Source organism: Galeopterus variegatus, unplaced genomic scaffold (assembly GCF_000696425.1).
Source record: "Galeopterus variegatus unplaced genomic scaffold, G_variegatus-3.0.2 Scaffold4103, whole genome shotgun sequence".
Lineage (NCBI taxonomy): Eukaryota > Metazoa > Chordata > Mammalia > Dermoptera > Cynocephalidae > Galeopterus > Galeopterus variegatus.
Window position 1 is genome coordinate 120,023 of NW_007730214.1, and position 12,405 is coordinate 132,427.

The 12,405-nt window shown below is 45.6% G+C and overlaps 1 protein-coding gene across 1 annotated transcript in view; it reads left to right on the forward strand.

The window, feature by feature from the left end:
• Positions 1 to 12,405, forward strand: part of IGF2R (insulin-like growth factor 2 receptor) — an 85,241-nt gene that overhangs the window by 23,154 nt on the left and 49,682 nt on the right. The window contains exons 8-12 of the mRNA XM_008586758.1: positions 1,876 to 2,038; positions 2,259 to 2,424; positions 3,385 to 3,488; positions 9,307 to 9,471; positions 11,262 to 11,402. Coding sequence (XP_008584980.1) covers positions 1,876 to 2,038; positions 2,259 to 2,424; positions 3,385 to 3,488; positions 9,307 to 9,471; positions 11,262 to 11,402 — 739 coding nt within the window. The remainder of the gene's footprint in view (positions 1 to 1,875; positions 2,039 to 2,258; positions 2,425 to 3,384; positions 3,489 to 9,306; positions 9,472 to 11,261; positions 11,403 to 12,405) is intronic.

The following is a 12,405-nucleotide window of genomic DNA, read 5'->3' on the forward strand; positions in this document are numbered from 1 at the left end:
GGGGGGGGGGGGGGGGGGGGGCTGAATTCTTTCACTAGAGAACCACACTCCCCTCCCCCCAGCAAATGTGGAATTTGCTCTGATTTCAGGCTGGCAGCTGGCCTGTTTTGTGTGTGGGGGATAGGGAGACAAAAGTGCACTCCAGGCTCAGCTTTCGACTTTATGTCCCTGGACTTCCACATCCATGTGCCCTCAGCTTAACGAGGACCGATGGGCCGACGTTAGTTCTGAATGTGAATGTTGAGGAATATTTATTTATACTTTCCATTTGTACTTACAGATGTGAATTGAAATCTTTTAAGCCTGGTGATACGTTCTAAGCTGGTAGTGGTTTTAGGATTTTCATTTTTTATTTGTTTTGTATTTGGTAAGAATAATTTTACACTGAGACAATTAAGAGAATCAGGAGTTTCCTTCCTTTTTTTTCCTCGGGGTTCGAGGCATTTCTTGGTGTTGGAAGAGGAGGCTAATTTGTTATTAGTGGGTCTAGAAGCTTCATTTCGAGCTTAACTGTTTACTGGGCAGAACTTGTGTTAAATGAGTTTGGATACTGTAATACTTGGAAGGTTTATTTAAGCATTTACGTTGGCACATTGAATGCTTTTAGGAGCTGATAAGTCGTAAGCATTTACCTTGTCATACCAATATTTTTTAAAAGCTTTATTGCATTTACATACTGTAAAATTTACCTGTTTTAAGCACAATTCAATGGTTGTTAGTATATTTACAGAATTGTGCAACTATTGCTACAATTCAATTTTAGAATGTTTCTGTTACCGCCCCCCAAAGAAACATTATGCCTATTAGCAGTCTCTTCCCATTCCCACCCCCAGCCCTGGCAACTGCAAGTCTATTTTCTGTCTCTACAGATTTGCCTTTTCTGGACATTTCATATAAATGCAGTCATACAGTCCGTGGCTGCTTGTGTCTGGCTTCCCTCATGTAGCACTCAGCTCTGCATCGCTTTATGTCAGACGGCGCTGAGCCGAGCTGAGAAATGCGTGGTTCTGAGTCAGACAGCAGAGGATTGGTCTCACACCTCTGCAGCTTACTAATTGTGTGACCTATTTGTAAACCCTGTACTTAGCACTGTGCCTGGCACGTAGTAGGTACTCAGTAAATATTTAGGGAATGAATGGTGCCTAGAAGCAGCACAACTATTCCTGGTAATAAGGCCAGTAAGACATTCCTCTCAAGGATAATTGAAAAGACGGCAGTAGTACTCTAATGAGTGGTGTGACCTCATCAGCACCCTTCACAGTTGACAACAGAGACAAGCGTCAGAGCTCCCAGTTTGTAAAAGCAGTTCTCTGGCAGCAAAATGGCAGAATCTGGGTTTGCGGATGGGTGATGCTGGGGCTTTACCCAGGAGCAGATTTGAGTACAGAAGAGGTGGTGCCCAAGACCCCTTTGTCAGTCTTAGGAAAGGGGTTGTGGACAGTCTCTTGGGTGTGTACACACCTGCCAGTGTTCACTCGGCACCTCTCATGGAGAGAATGAATGGACCAGGTGCCATCCTGACTCATCACCGCTTGCCAAGGTCATAATGATGGCCAAATGACGCAGAGCTCAGGGTGGGTTCACTGGTTGAAGCTCGAGTGTTGCTCTGAAGGTGACCAGAAAGGAAACGGAGTTGTTGTAATTCAAATGGAAAAAAATAAAAGTGAAAAAAAGTTAATAAAAAAAAAAAGTAAAAATAAATGGAGTGAAGTCATATAATCAAAATGTGTTAGGGGCAATTATGATTCACAAAACGGGAACAGAAAAATGTAAAATCCCAAGACCTCTTTAATGTTTCAGAAGAAGCTTAGAAAATCTGCATTTAAGCTGCATTAAAAAATTTTTATTTTGTTCCTTTCAAATTGTTCCTCATAGGGTACCATTCCCAAACTCACTGCTAAATCCAATTGCCGCTACGAAATTGAGTGGATTACTGAGTATGCCTGCCACAGAGATTACCTAGAAAGTAAAACCTGTTCTTTGAGCAGTGAGCAGCACGATATCACCGTTGACCTCCGCCCACTCGCCCAGGACAGAGGTAAGTGGGCACCTTCTGCTCTGCCCTGCTTCCTAGTGCTGCTTAGAAAGAAAGGACACGGGAGAGGGGAACAGAACAGTAGGGGCTGAGGCAGTCCATGCTGCTGGGGTGGAAAGAACCGTCATTTGGGCCAGTTTTGGGTTTGGCTAAAATAATGCAGTAACTTTCCAATTCCTACGGATGGAAGAAAGCCTCTTCTCATTTATTTCCCTTTCTTCAGGTTTGCACTATACTTCGGATGGAAAAGAATATCTTTTTTATATGAACGTCTGTGGGGAAACTGTAGCACAGATCTGTAATAAGAAAGAAGCTGCGGTTTGCCAAGTGGAAAAGAGCGATTCCACTCAAGTCAAAGTAGCAGGAAGATACCAGAACCAAACCCTGCGGTGTGTATGCGGCTTCCGCGCAGTTTTCGAGTGCATTGTATATATTCTTGTGAACCATAACTCACACTTCTAGTCGTCTTCTTCCTACCATTTTCCGTAAAGTTCAGGAAAATCAGTTAAGCCAGCCTTCCTTCCTCTTGGACTCAGGCCAGTTGCCATTTGTCACTTAGCAGCTGGATGTTTTTCCTGGCTTTACAATAATAGTGCTTCTGTTAGAACTGTTCGCTTTATAAAGCTATTGTTTGTAAGGAACCATACCGAAGGAAAATTATTTAGTTTACAGTTGATACGGCTTTTGTATTTATTTATTTTTGGCAGCTGGCCGGTACAGGGATTCAAACCCTTGACCTTGGCGTTATAACACCGTGCTCTAACGAACTGAGCTAACCGGCCAGCCTAGGCTTTTATATTTTAAAATTTATGTTTTTGAGGAGTTTTGATTTTTTTTCTGTCCATTTGAGAATCTGAAATGCTGTTAGCATTATACAAACGTCTTTAGCAACTAAAAATATGCGCTCGGCACAATTCTTGTGACCCTTACCTTGGTGGTTAGCTTCACAAAAGCAGCGGGAAAGTGCAGTTTTCTGAAAATGAGTATTGCCCGGGGTTCCTCAGTAAGACTGTGTTTATGACAATTGCTAAAAAAGGTTGTCAGATTCGTGGACAGTATTTATTTTGTACAAGGTTCAGAGGTGGGGGCAAGAGGAGTCTTCATGCTCGTAGCTCAGCCTGCAGCATTTTCTTCCCATCAGTTCTTACTTGGAAGCCAGAGGACAAGCAGCCTGTACATTTGGAACTCATTTCCTTTAGACATGTTCCTCCAGCGGGCTGGAGAGCTTGCTGTTTTATGTCAGTAGTGATTTGCTGATGGTATGCAAAAGGCTCAATGTAGACATTTTAAAAAATTCAAGTTTTTTCCTTCGTTCTATCAAACATGTCTGTATATTCACACAAATCCAGATACTCTGACGGAGACCTCACCTTGATATATTTTGGAGGCGATGAATGCAGCTCAGGCTTCCAGCGGATGAGCGTCATAAACTTTGAGTGCAATAAAAATGCAGGTGAGTGTGTACTGGGGCTTACTCCCGACTCTCTGCATCAGTGGGTACGTGTGCGTGTGTGTGCGTGCATGTGCGTTCTCGGAAGTGGACCGCTGAGTGGAGCGGTCAGATGTGCTTCTTCAGTCCTGGCCTGCAATAAAAATGCAGGTGAGTGTGTACTGGGGCTTACTCCCGACTCTCTGCATCAGTGGGTGCGTGTGCGTGTGTGTGCGTGCATGTGCGTTCTCGGAAGTGGACCGCTGAGTGGAGCGGTCAGATGTGCTTCTTCAGTCCTGGCCGCCTCTAGCCCCCCAGACTAAGTTTTACAGTTGGAGTAACACCCTCCCCACCCCCGCTCCTCCAAAGACACACACATCCTGTTTCCATTTTCCTCTGCTCTCTGTTTATTTTGGGAGTGGGCCCAGCACTGGGCTTGCTGGGAAAGGGTTTCTGTCTTGAATTCTGGCGCACACTAAAGCAAGGACGGATGCAGCAGAGGTGGGTTTATTCACCAACTTTGAATGGTGGCCTCTTCTTTTATGTAATGAGTGACAAGGTAACCCTTTTTGCAGAGCAGTGGCCTTTTGGTAGAGTTTGGATTTGGGGGTCTCAAGATGTCACTGGGCAAATTTAAGCTGAAGGCATGGCTTTCTCCTAGTGATTAGAAGAAGCGTCCTTGGGGCCGGCCCCATGGCTCACTCGGGAGAGTGCAGCACTGGTAGCGCCGAGGCCACAGGTTTGAATCCTATATGGGGGTGGCTGGTGCGCTCACTGGCTGAGCGTGGTGCGGACCACACCGTGCCGAGGGTTGCGATCCCCTTACCAGTCAGAAAAAACAAAAGACAAACAAACAAACAAACAAAAAGAAGCGTCCTTGAGGCACCAAGGTACTGGCATTTCAAAAAACCTTGCTGCTGATGGTATCTGGAATATTGTAGGCGAGCTTGCATCTGTAGAGAGGCAAAGAGTTCCATTATCAACAGAGGTCCGTTCCATGTGTTGCCCCCAGGCTGAGGCCCCAGGCGCCTCCAAGAGCCTACAGCCTCTGCACAGAGCTCTCATCCTGGAGCTGGGCCTGGTTTCCAGCCCTCTCTGTACAACCAGTCCAAGCACACGTGGCTGCCCTGCCCCTGGGGGTCTTTCTGGCTGTCCCTTCTGTTTGTTTTGTATGTTTCTATGGCAGAGCTTTGGACAGTTTGGTCACGGGCAGGTTCCTACATGATTCACTGCAGGACCCAGGAGAGGCAGCTGCGCGGGACGTGAGCCGAAGCCCGGGTCACGAAGCACTGGGTAGACGGTCAGGCGTCAGTGTGAAAGCAGTGCTGAGCTCTGAGCGCCTGGGGCAGGGCAGGGCTGTCTCTTTGTCCTTGCACCTGCCCTCAGGGCCACGTGTGTTCTCAGGATCCACTGTTGCCCTTCAGCCCTCCTGACTCCCGCATGTGGCTTTGCTCTTCCATTGGAATCTGTTTGCTGGCTCCTTTCATTGAAGACGCTTTCACAGTACACACATTTTTTAAGTACCTTTTTGCTCCTGCCCTGTGAGGCCTGAGGGTGCCATGGTGACAGAGACTCTCCAGGCATTCGCAGGACTGAGGTACAGGGTAAAGCATGCTGTCATGGAGCTGCTGCCATGGATTGTCACTCAGCCCTTACCAGGAGGGAGGTGCTGAAGGCAGCCTGGGCTGGGGTCTGGGGTAGCCACAGGGGTCAGGCAGTGAAGACAGGGGGTGGCTGTGGGGACGGGGCTCATGGCTTTCAAAGACATGCACATGAGTAGCTGTGAGCAGGTTGAGAATTGAGAACGTGGCCAAAGATGGCCCCAGAAAGGTGAGTGGAGCTGTGTCGTGAAGAGCTCGTGTGACCTGTGGAGGAGCCGGGCTTTATCTGGGCATCAATGTGAAGGCCCAAGGATTTTCAGCAGGGGTGTGACATGCATCTGATCAGTGAATAAGAAATATCAGTGTGGGCTTCGGACACATGTGCCGTCTGGTTGGGCCACTCCCTGCCCCTCCTCGGGCTCGTCATCTCTCTTCCATCCTCCTCACGTCTTCTCAGCCTGCTCTAGAAGACCCTCGCTGGATTCTGAATGACACCCTCCTGCACTGCGTCCCAGTCCCTGGGAAATACAGCTGCTTCTCACTCCGTGTCCCCAGCTCCTCAGGTGCATGGTTCCAGCGGCTGTGGTGCCTACGTCGGCTCTCCCGGACCCCTGTGGCCTGGCTTGTTCTGCTGTCGGCTGACTTCGTGGTCCACGTCTTCCTCCAACCTTGTCATTACCTCCATTGTCCCTTTTCTGTTCAGGGCTTTTTATTAGTGACTTGGCCAAGATCTTTGAGAGTGTGCTGACCTCATTCAGGGATGCTGGGAGGATAGAATAATGATCCAGAAAGATCTGGATGACCCCGGAGAACATGAGAAGGGCATGGAGTTGGGGACTCACAGGGAGGGGTGTGGACGGTGAAGAATCAGGCCTGGAAAGCTAAAACCCAGATAGCCTGAGACTTGAAAAAAGAAAGCTGAGAGCCTTTTTTTTTTTTTTTCCTTTTTAGTAAAAACATTTTCAAACATAGCAGTAGAAAGAATACTGTAATGAAAATATATCCCCACCACTCTTACAGCCATTAGTGTTTTGCCAAATTTGCTTCCCATAAACTGTTTCTCATTGTTGGATCCCGTCACTCCAGCTGATGCCAAGGAAGAACGTTCTTTTATGTAGCCTTGGTACCATCACTGTACCTGACAAATCAACAACGATATCCCAGTATTGAAAAATCCACGTTTTACTTGGCTGTTTTCATTAGTATTGTAATAAGGAGCGGGGACAAAGAGGTGTTAGGTGTTTGGTGGGGGTGTTTTGAGCCTCTCAAGCAGGAGTTGGGTTATGAAATATTTATGATTCCTTCCATCTCTGTGATTCAGTACTCCAAACTTTGGAGCAAACTACGTACTGTAAAACTATCTTATTATTATTTTGTTCAAATTAAAGTTTAGAGTTTTTAGAGAAAATCCCTTCCTTGATGGAGTCTGTGTTTATTGGTTAGACATAATAACGTATTTTTCAATGTGAATGGGTGTTAGTTGGCCATGTAATATAATGTAATGTGGTTTATAGTTTAAATTGGATCTCCAGGAATTACTTACACCTATGAATCTAAGGTTCATGCATTTTCAAGACACAAGGTACATACATTTATTCTTTTGGTCATAATGTTTTTTACCATTTGTTTCAATAACTTACACCTAGTTTGCTGTAAAGCCATGTCTTATTGTCAGTGATCCTGTAGAATAAGGACATTAGGTAATTTTTGAGGAAGAGTAAAACAGGATAAGCTAATAAAAAACTACCCGCAAATATAAGTGGCTCTGTACATTAAAGGTTTATTAAGTTCAGTGTGGGTCAGTGAGGATGGGGCAAGAGGTGAGTTTCTGCTCCACGTGGTCACTGAGGGTCCTACGCTCTTTCCATCTCATGCTGCTGCCATGTGTAGACTTGGCCTCCATGGTCTCTGCAGAATGGGAACAACACTTCTTTTTTTTTTTTTAGTGGGCTGGGGCTGGGTGGTTAGCTCAGTTGGTTAGAGTGTGGTGCTGATAACACTGGGGTCCAGGGTTTGATCCCTGTGTCAGTCAGCTGTCAAAGAAACAAAATAAGATAAACGAGCCAGAACTAAGTCACTTGACCCAGCCTCAAAGGCAAGGGAGGCTGGAAAATGGAGTTTAGAGGGAAAGTTAAACCAGTTTGGTAATTGGTAGCAGAGAGCTCCTCGGTTCCACTGGAAAACTTCCCTTCCCTTTTAGCTGGTCATGGAATCCAGGGACCAGGAGGCCACTCAGGTGGTGGATGAGGAATAAACTGGAGCCTGGGCAGCGAGGCAGGCGCTGGGGATTTGTGTGGGTGAGGGAAAGGTTGTGAAAAGCTAATGCTAATCTGTTGATGGAAGGACAGAAACCATAGGCCCCAAGAATAGTGGTCCCTGAAGGCAAAGCCCATTATGTTTGAAAAGAAACCAAAGTTGTTTGGAAGAGGGGATTTTAGCTTACTATTCTGCTAAAACTCTTTGAGGAACAGAATAAGAATACAAGGGAGACACATCCTGACGGTTATTTAAAATGGAACCTCCTTGTAGATCATTAGTGAATGTCATGCAAAACCAGCTCAAAAGCAGGGATGAGTGCTAGGACTATTTCTCTGGTAAAAGACAAACACAGTGAATGCTTCCAATTTGCAGAAACACAGATCTTTTGCAAACAGTGAAATGTGAATCCAGTAGGATTAAACTGCATGTTAACTATGTGGGTGAGCTGAAAAGAGTTGAATGAGCTACCGAGTTAGTTCACAGGTAGAGCTTGATGGTCCCAGCTTGGGGCGATGGGGAAGGAAGAGAATGGCTTAAAGTGCTTATTTAAAAGCAAAACAAAACCAGCCGACCAAACAAAATGGAAAAATAAAAAGAAAAATAGAAAAAAAACCCCACAGTACAGTGGGGAGGTCTTGCCTCGTGGTTATGAGCTTGGCTTTGGGGTTGGACCATCTGGGTTTGATTCCCAGCTCCCCTATTTTCTAGCTATGAAACCATAGGCAAATTATTTGGCCACCATAAATCTACAAAGTGGGGCCAATATTGTACCTATGCCATTGGGTTTTGAAGCTCAAAAACATTAATATGTGTAAGGTACTTAAAACAGAGCCTGTTTTTGTGTAGCTAACCCTTATGTAGCAGAGATGTTCAGCTCAGTGCTTGAGTCAGATCGGGCTCGGTATAGGTTAGCTGCTGTTGCTAGTATTATAATTATACTGATTATGATATTAAAGATTTAATAGAGATTGCAATTGAAACATCATTTGCCCTTGGTACAGAAATCTCATTTCCCTTTCCCTTAGCACATTCAACAACTCAGGACAGCAGACGTCAAAGAGGCTAATCACGTGGGAGGTCCAGACAAGGATTATTTATTAAACCGTCAAGGGGTGGAAAAAGGAGCTTTGTGCCAGCGGCCCACCATCCTGGGAAGGCGAAGGGATAGTATTTCCTGAGAGGGTAAAGTCAACAAAGTTTTCAGAATCCCAGGCTGCATGGAATGGGGAAGCGGCCCATGAGGAGCTGGTTTTCAGGGTAGAGCTGAACTGTTGCGGCCAACAGAGGGGAAATCTGTGGGGCCCACTCTGGATGGTGGAAGAGGAGGAGTCTTGATTTGAGCAGGGTGTATCGGCGAAGTCACAGGGCGCTGGCAGCGTTTGCAGGGGTGCCTCTGATGTTGCGGGGTTGGTGTAGACAGCACGGTGCAGCTGGGAAAGCTGTAAATGTTCTATATTCTTCTGCTTTCACGTTAGGGATGAGTCCCAGGGCACTTGTCTTGCTCACAGTCACATCATAAAGGTAGTGGCACTCTCGGAACCAGAGCCCTGGTCTCTGCCCTGGTTTTGGTGGGTCCCTGGTCTTACCCAGAGATGTTCATGAGTCTGTCGGAGGCTGGCCACAGCCCGGGAAGCAGCAGGGGCCTGCCGTGTCGCTCTCCTCCCGCAGTCCTTGTTCGTCCTCTTTTCATCTCCTAGTTGAGTGTGTTGTGAACAGCTTTCTCTCCGGCCTACTTGATACCACTCTACCAAGATGAAAGGGACGCAGGCCTGCCAGCCTGCCAGCCGGGGCTTACATTTGAGTGTCTGAAACTTAATAGAAGCCACTCTAATCTCTGAGCCTGAGGGTCTCTAAAAATCTGGACTTGAATTTTTAACTGGACATTGGCATTCGTCCTGTTTACTGTTTCTTCCCGTCTTCCATAGACATTCCTCGGTTTTGGTCACAAAATCGAGTTTTATATTTCCCTTCCAATTGTACAGGAAACAATGGGACAGGGACTCCTGTATTCACTGGAGAGGTGGATTGCACCTACTTCTTCACCTGGGACACGAAGCACGCCTGCATCAAAGAGAAGGAAGACCTCCTCTGCAGCGCCACCGACGGGAAGAAGCACTACGACCTGTCCATGCTGGTTCGCCACTCAGGTAGCGCTGTCCTTGCCATGAGCATCTCAGTCTGTTTACTCATGCGACAGTTTCCCAGGAATACTTTTGGAAATGCTGTTACTATTTTCTTCAATTTCATCTACTTGTATGATGGCTCTTTTTCCCTTCTCACGTAGCAATACGAATTATTACAAGGAGTGGTTGAATTGAGAAGTGAAATACCTGAACTTGAGATCAGCCTTATTGTTTTCTAGTTGGATTACCTCGGGCTTATCTTACCACTATGTAGCAGGACAGGGCAGACAATGGCCTGGGGATACAGCAGTGATCCTGACAGCACAAGCCCTGCCCTCATGGGGCTTGGAATTTAGCAGGAAACAGAGAAGACAGAATAATAATGGGAGCTTCTAACAGGGATAACCTGATCTTGCGGAGGGATTTCTGGTTTTATTGTTTTAGCAGCCCTAGAATTAGGTACATAGAAGCCGGTCGCGTGTCTGTAAGGGGGAGATCTCACCTAAGGACTTGCATAGAGTTGCATAGTTACCAGCTACAACAGGACTGTCACTCATGTCTTTTGAGTCCCATCTGGTCTGGAAAGCACAATGTTTGAAGGAGGAGTTTGTATTTTGTGGAATGTTTGAGAGCTTTCCTTTGAACATGGGACACAGTAGCTCCACATAAATGCCGTATGTTAATGAGTTGTCTTGGCAGTAAATGCTCTGTACTCTAGGAGGTAAACGTCCTCTACGCTGTTGGGGATGGTGCCTTGCTTAAATTCCGGTGCATTTGTGCTGATGAAGAGATTGGCTGTCTAGGAAGTGGAAAGAGCTCCAGTCTCAGAATCAGAGACCTGGTCGGAGGCTCGTGTTGCTGCCTCCAACAGTGTTTGCCGGAGCAAGTTGTTCTCCAGACCTGAGTTTCTTAGAGTAAGCTCAGTGGCTGTTATTACATACCTCGAGTAAACTTTTTTTTTTTTTTTTTTTTTTTAAATAACATCACTATGTATGAGACACAACATAGGGTCTGTGGGGGATGCAGAGACACACTTACTCACACTTCCTGACACAGCTCTGGTTCTCCAGGAATCTGTAGTCTTTCTCTAGCATTTGCATGTAGATCACCCTAAGGAAGCTGAGGTGAGAGCTGATGTCCTTTCCTGCTGCTTAAAGTCTCCCTTTTATGACTTTACCATCTTCAACACAAACTTTCAGCATTTAGGGCAGGTCCTTGTTTACGTGCACAGTGTTGTATGGTTTCTTTTAGGCTGTTGATGTGGGAATGTAGTCCTACAAAAGTACTGCATTACCACTGATGAGCTTTGGGTTTTTGCCTTCTAAACCCCAGTCCCCCACCTGCAGAAAGAGCGTTTTCAAATAAGAACATATATTTTTCTACCTTTACCTCCTCTTTCACACACAATTCTAGTTTATTCCTTCAGTGACTGTTTGTGGGATGGTTTGCTTTTGTGCTCTTAGCACTGCCTCCTGGAGGTTTCTGATCAGTGTCTGTTCACTCTGCTGGCTTGTGAGCCTGGTGAGTTCAGCGACCATATCCACCTCGTTTGCCTTCCATGGCTCCTAGCCCATGTGCTGCTCTCCGTTTGTGTATGTGTGAGAGGTCACAGCTCCTTTCAGCTATGTGGGCCTTCCCAGGGGTTTGAAGCAGGTGCATTATCAGTGCCATGCTGTTCTGCTGGTTCTGGGGAATTTAGTGACCGAATGCTTAGTGACTTTGGGTTCTTGATCTTTGGCTTAATTTACATTTATGATGTCACTCACAGAGAATAACCATTGCCTTTGGCTAAGAGAAATTTGTTGTTGTTACAGAATCGGAACAGAATTGGGAAGCCGTGGATGGCAGCGAGACAGAAACAGAAAAGAAGCATTTTTTCATTAACATCTGTCACAGAGTGCTGCAGAAAGGCAAGGCCATAGGCTGTCCTGAAGATGCTGCTGTGTGTGCAGTAGGTGAGCTGAGCCTAAGGGACGCTCCCAGGGACTGTTGCCCTAAAGGCGTGCAGAACTGGGTTGTATCCAGTTTGGAGTGAATTGGAAAATCCTTCTGTGGTGTATCTAAGCCCCCTCTTTCTGGGTTCAACATATAAAAGATGATAAAGAGAAAGATTTTAATGTCTCAAATATCGGTGACTGCTTGGTGCACTTTGAAATCCTGAAGTTGGCCAAAGCCATAACTGGGAACAGAAAAAACCACATTGGAAAATATTTTACCATCTTTTCATTTTGTAACCTGAAGAGTAACATTGCCAGTACTGCATAAAACTGATTTCAATTTATTTATTTATTTATTTATTTATTTTAAAGATGACCGGTAAGGGAGACTTAACCCTTGACTTGGTGTTGTCAGCACCATGCTCTCCCAAGTGAGCCATGGGCCGGCCCTGATTTTGATTTTTTTAAACAACTTTACTGCCCGAAATTGTTCAAAAGTTATTATGACGTTAAGGGTGGTGGAATCTCAGTCGTAGCCTTTGTATAAGAGTATTATACCCTTAGCTTCTTTTTAATTATTTTGGTCCTGAGTTGTCATACAGAGACTTCTCAATTTGATATAGATATTTAGCACATTAGTTGTTGTCATTTAAGACACACCTTGAAAATTCCAGGTGATGGGTCATGAGAATCTGTTATAAACATTTGATAAGGAATTGCAAGCCTTGGTTAGATTTTAGGAATTACTCTGTATTCAGAATTGGTGGTGTGTCTTCAAAAGCAGGTTCAGACACCTCCATGTCTTCATTAAGAAGGACTTGGGGACAGAGTTTTAATACTTTATAGAAAAGCAACTGAAGCAAGAACTAAGTGGCCACCTGCCTGGGTTGCTGAGCAGGTTTAGTTAGTTTCTGCTTTGGTCATGAGACAGACTTTTACTCCGTGGGCCTGCTTTCAAAAGACCTTGTGTCTCGGGGTAGCTGAGGCCCTGAAAATAGAGGATAGTGTTACTTCACAGATG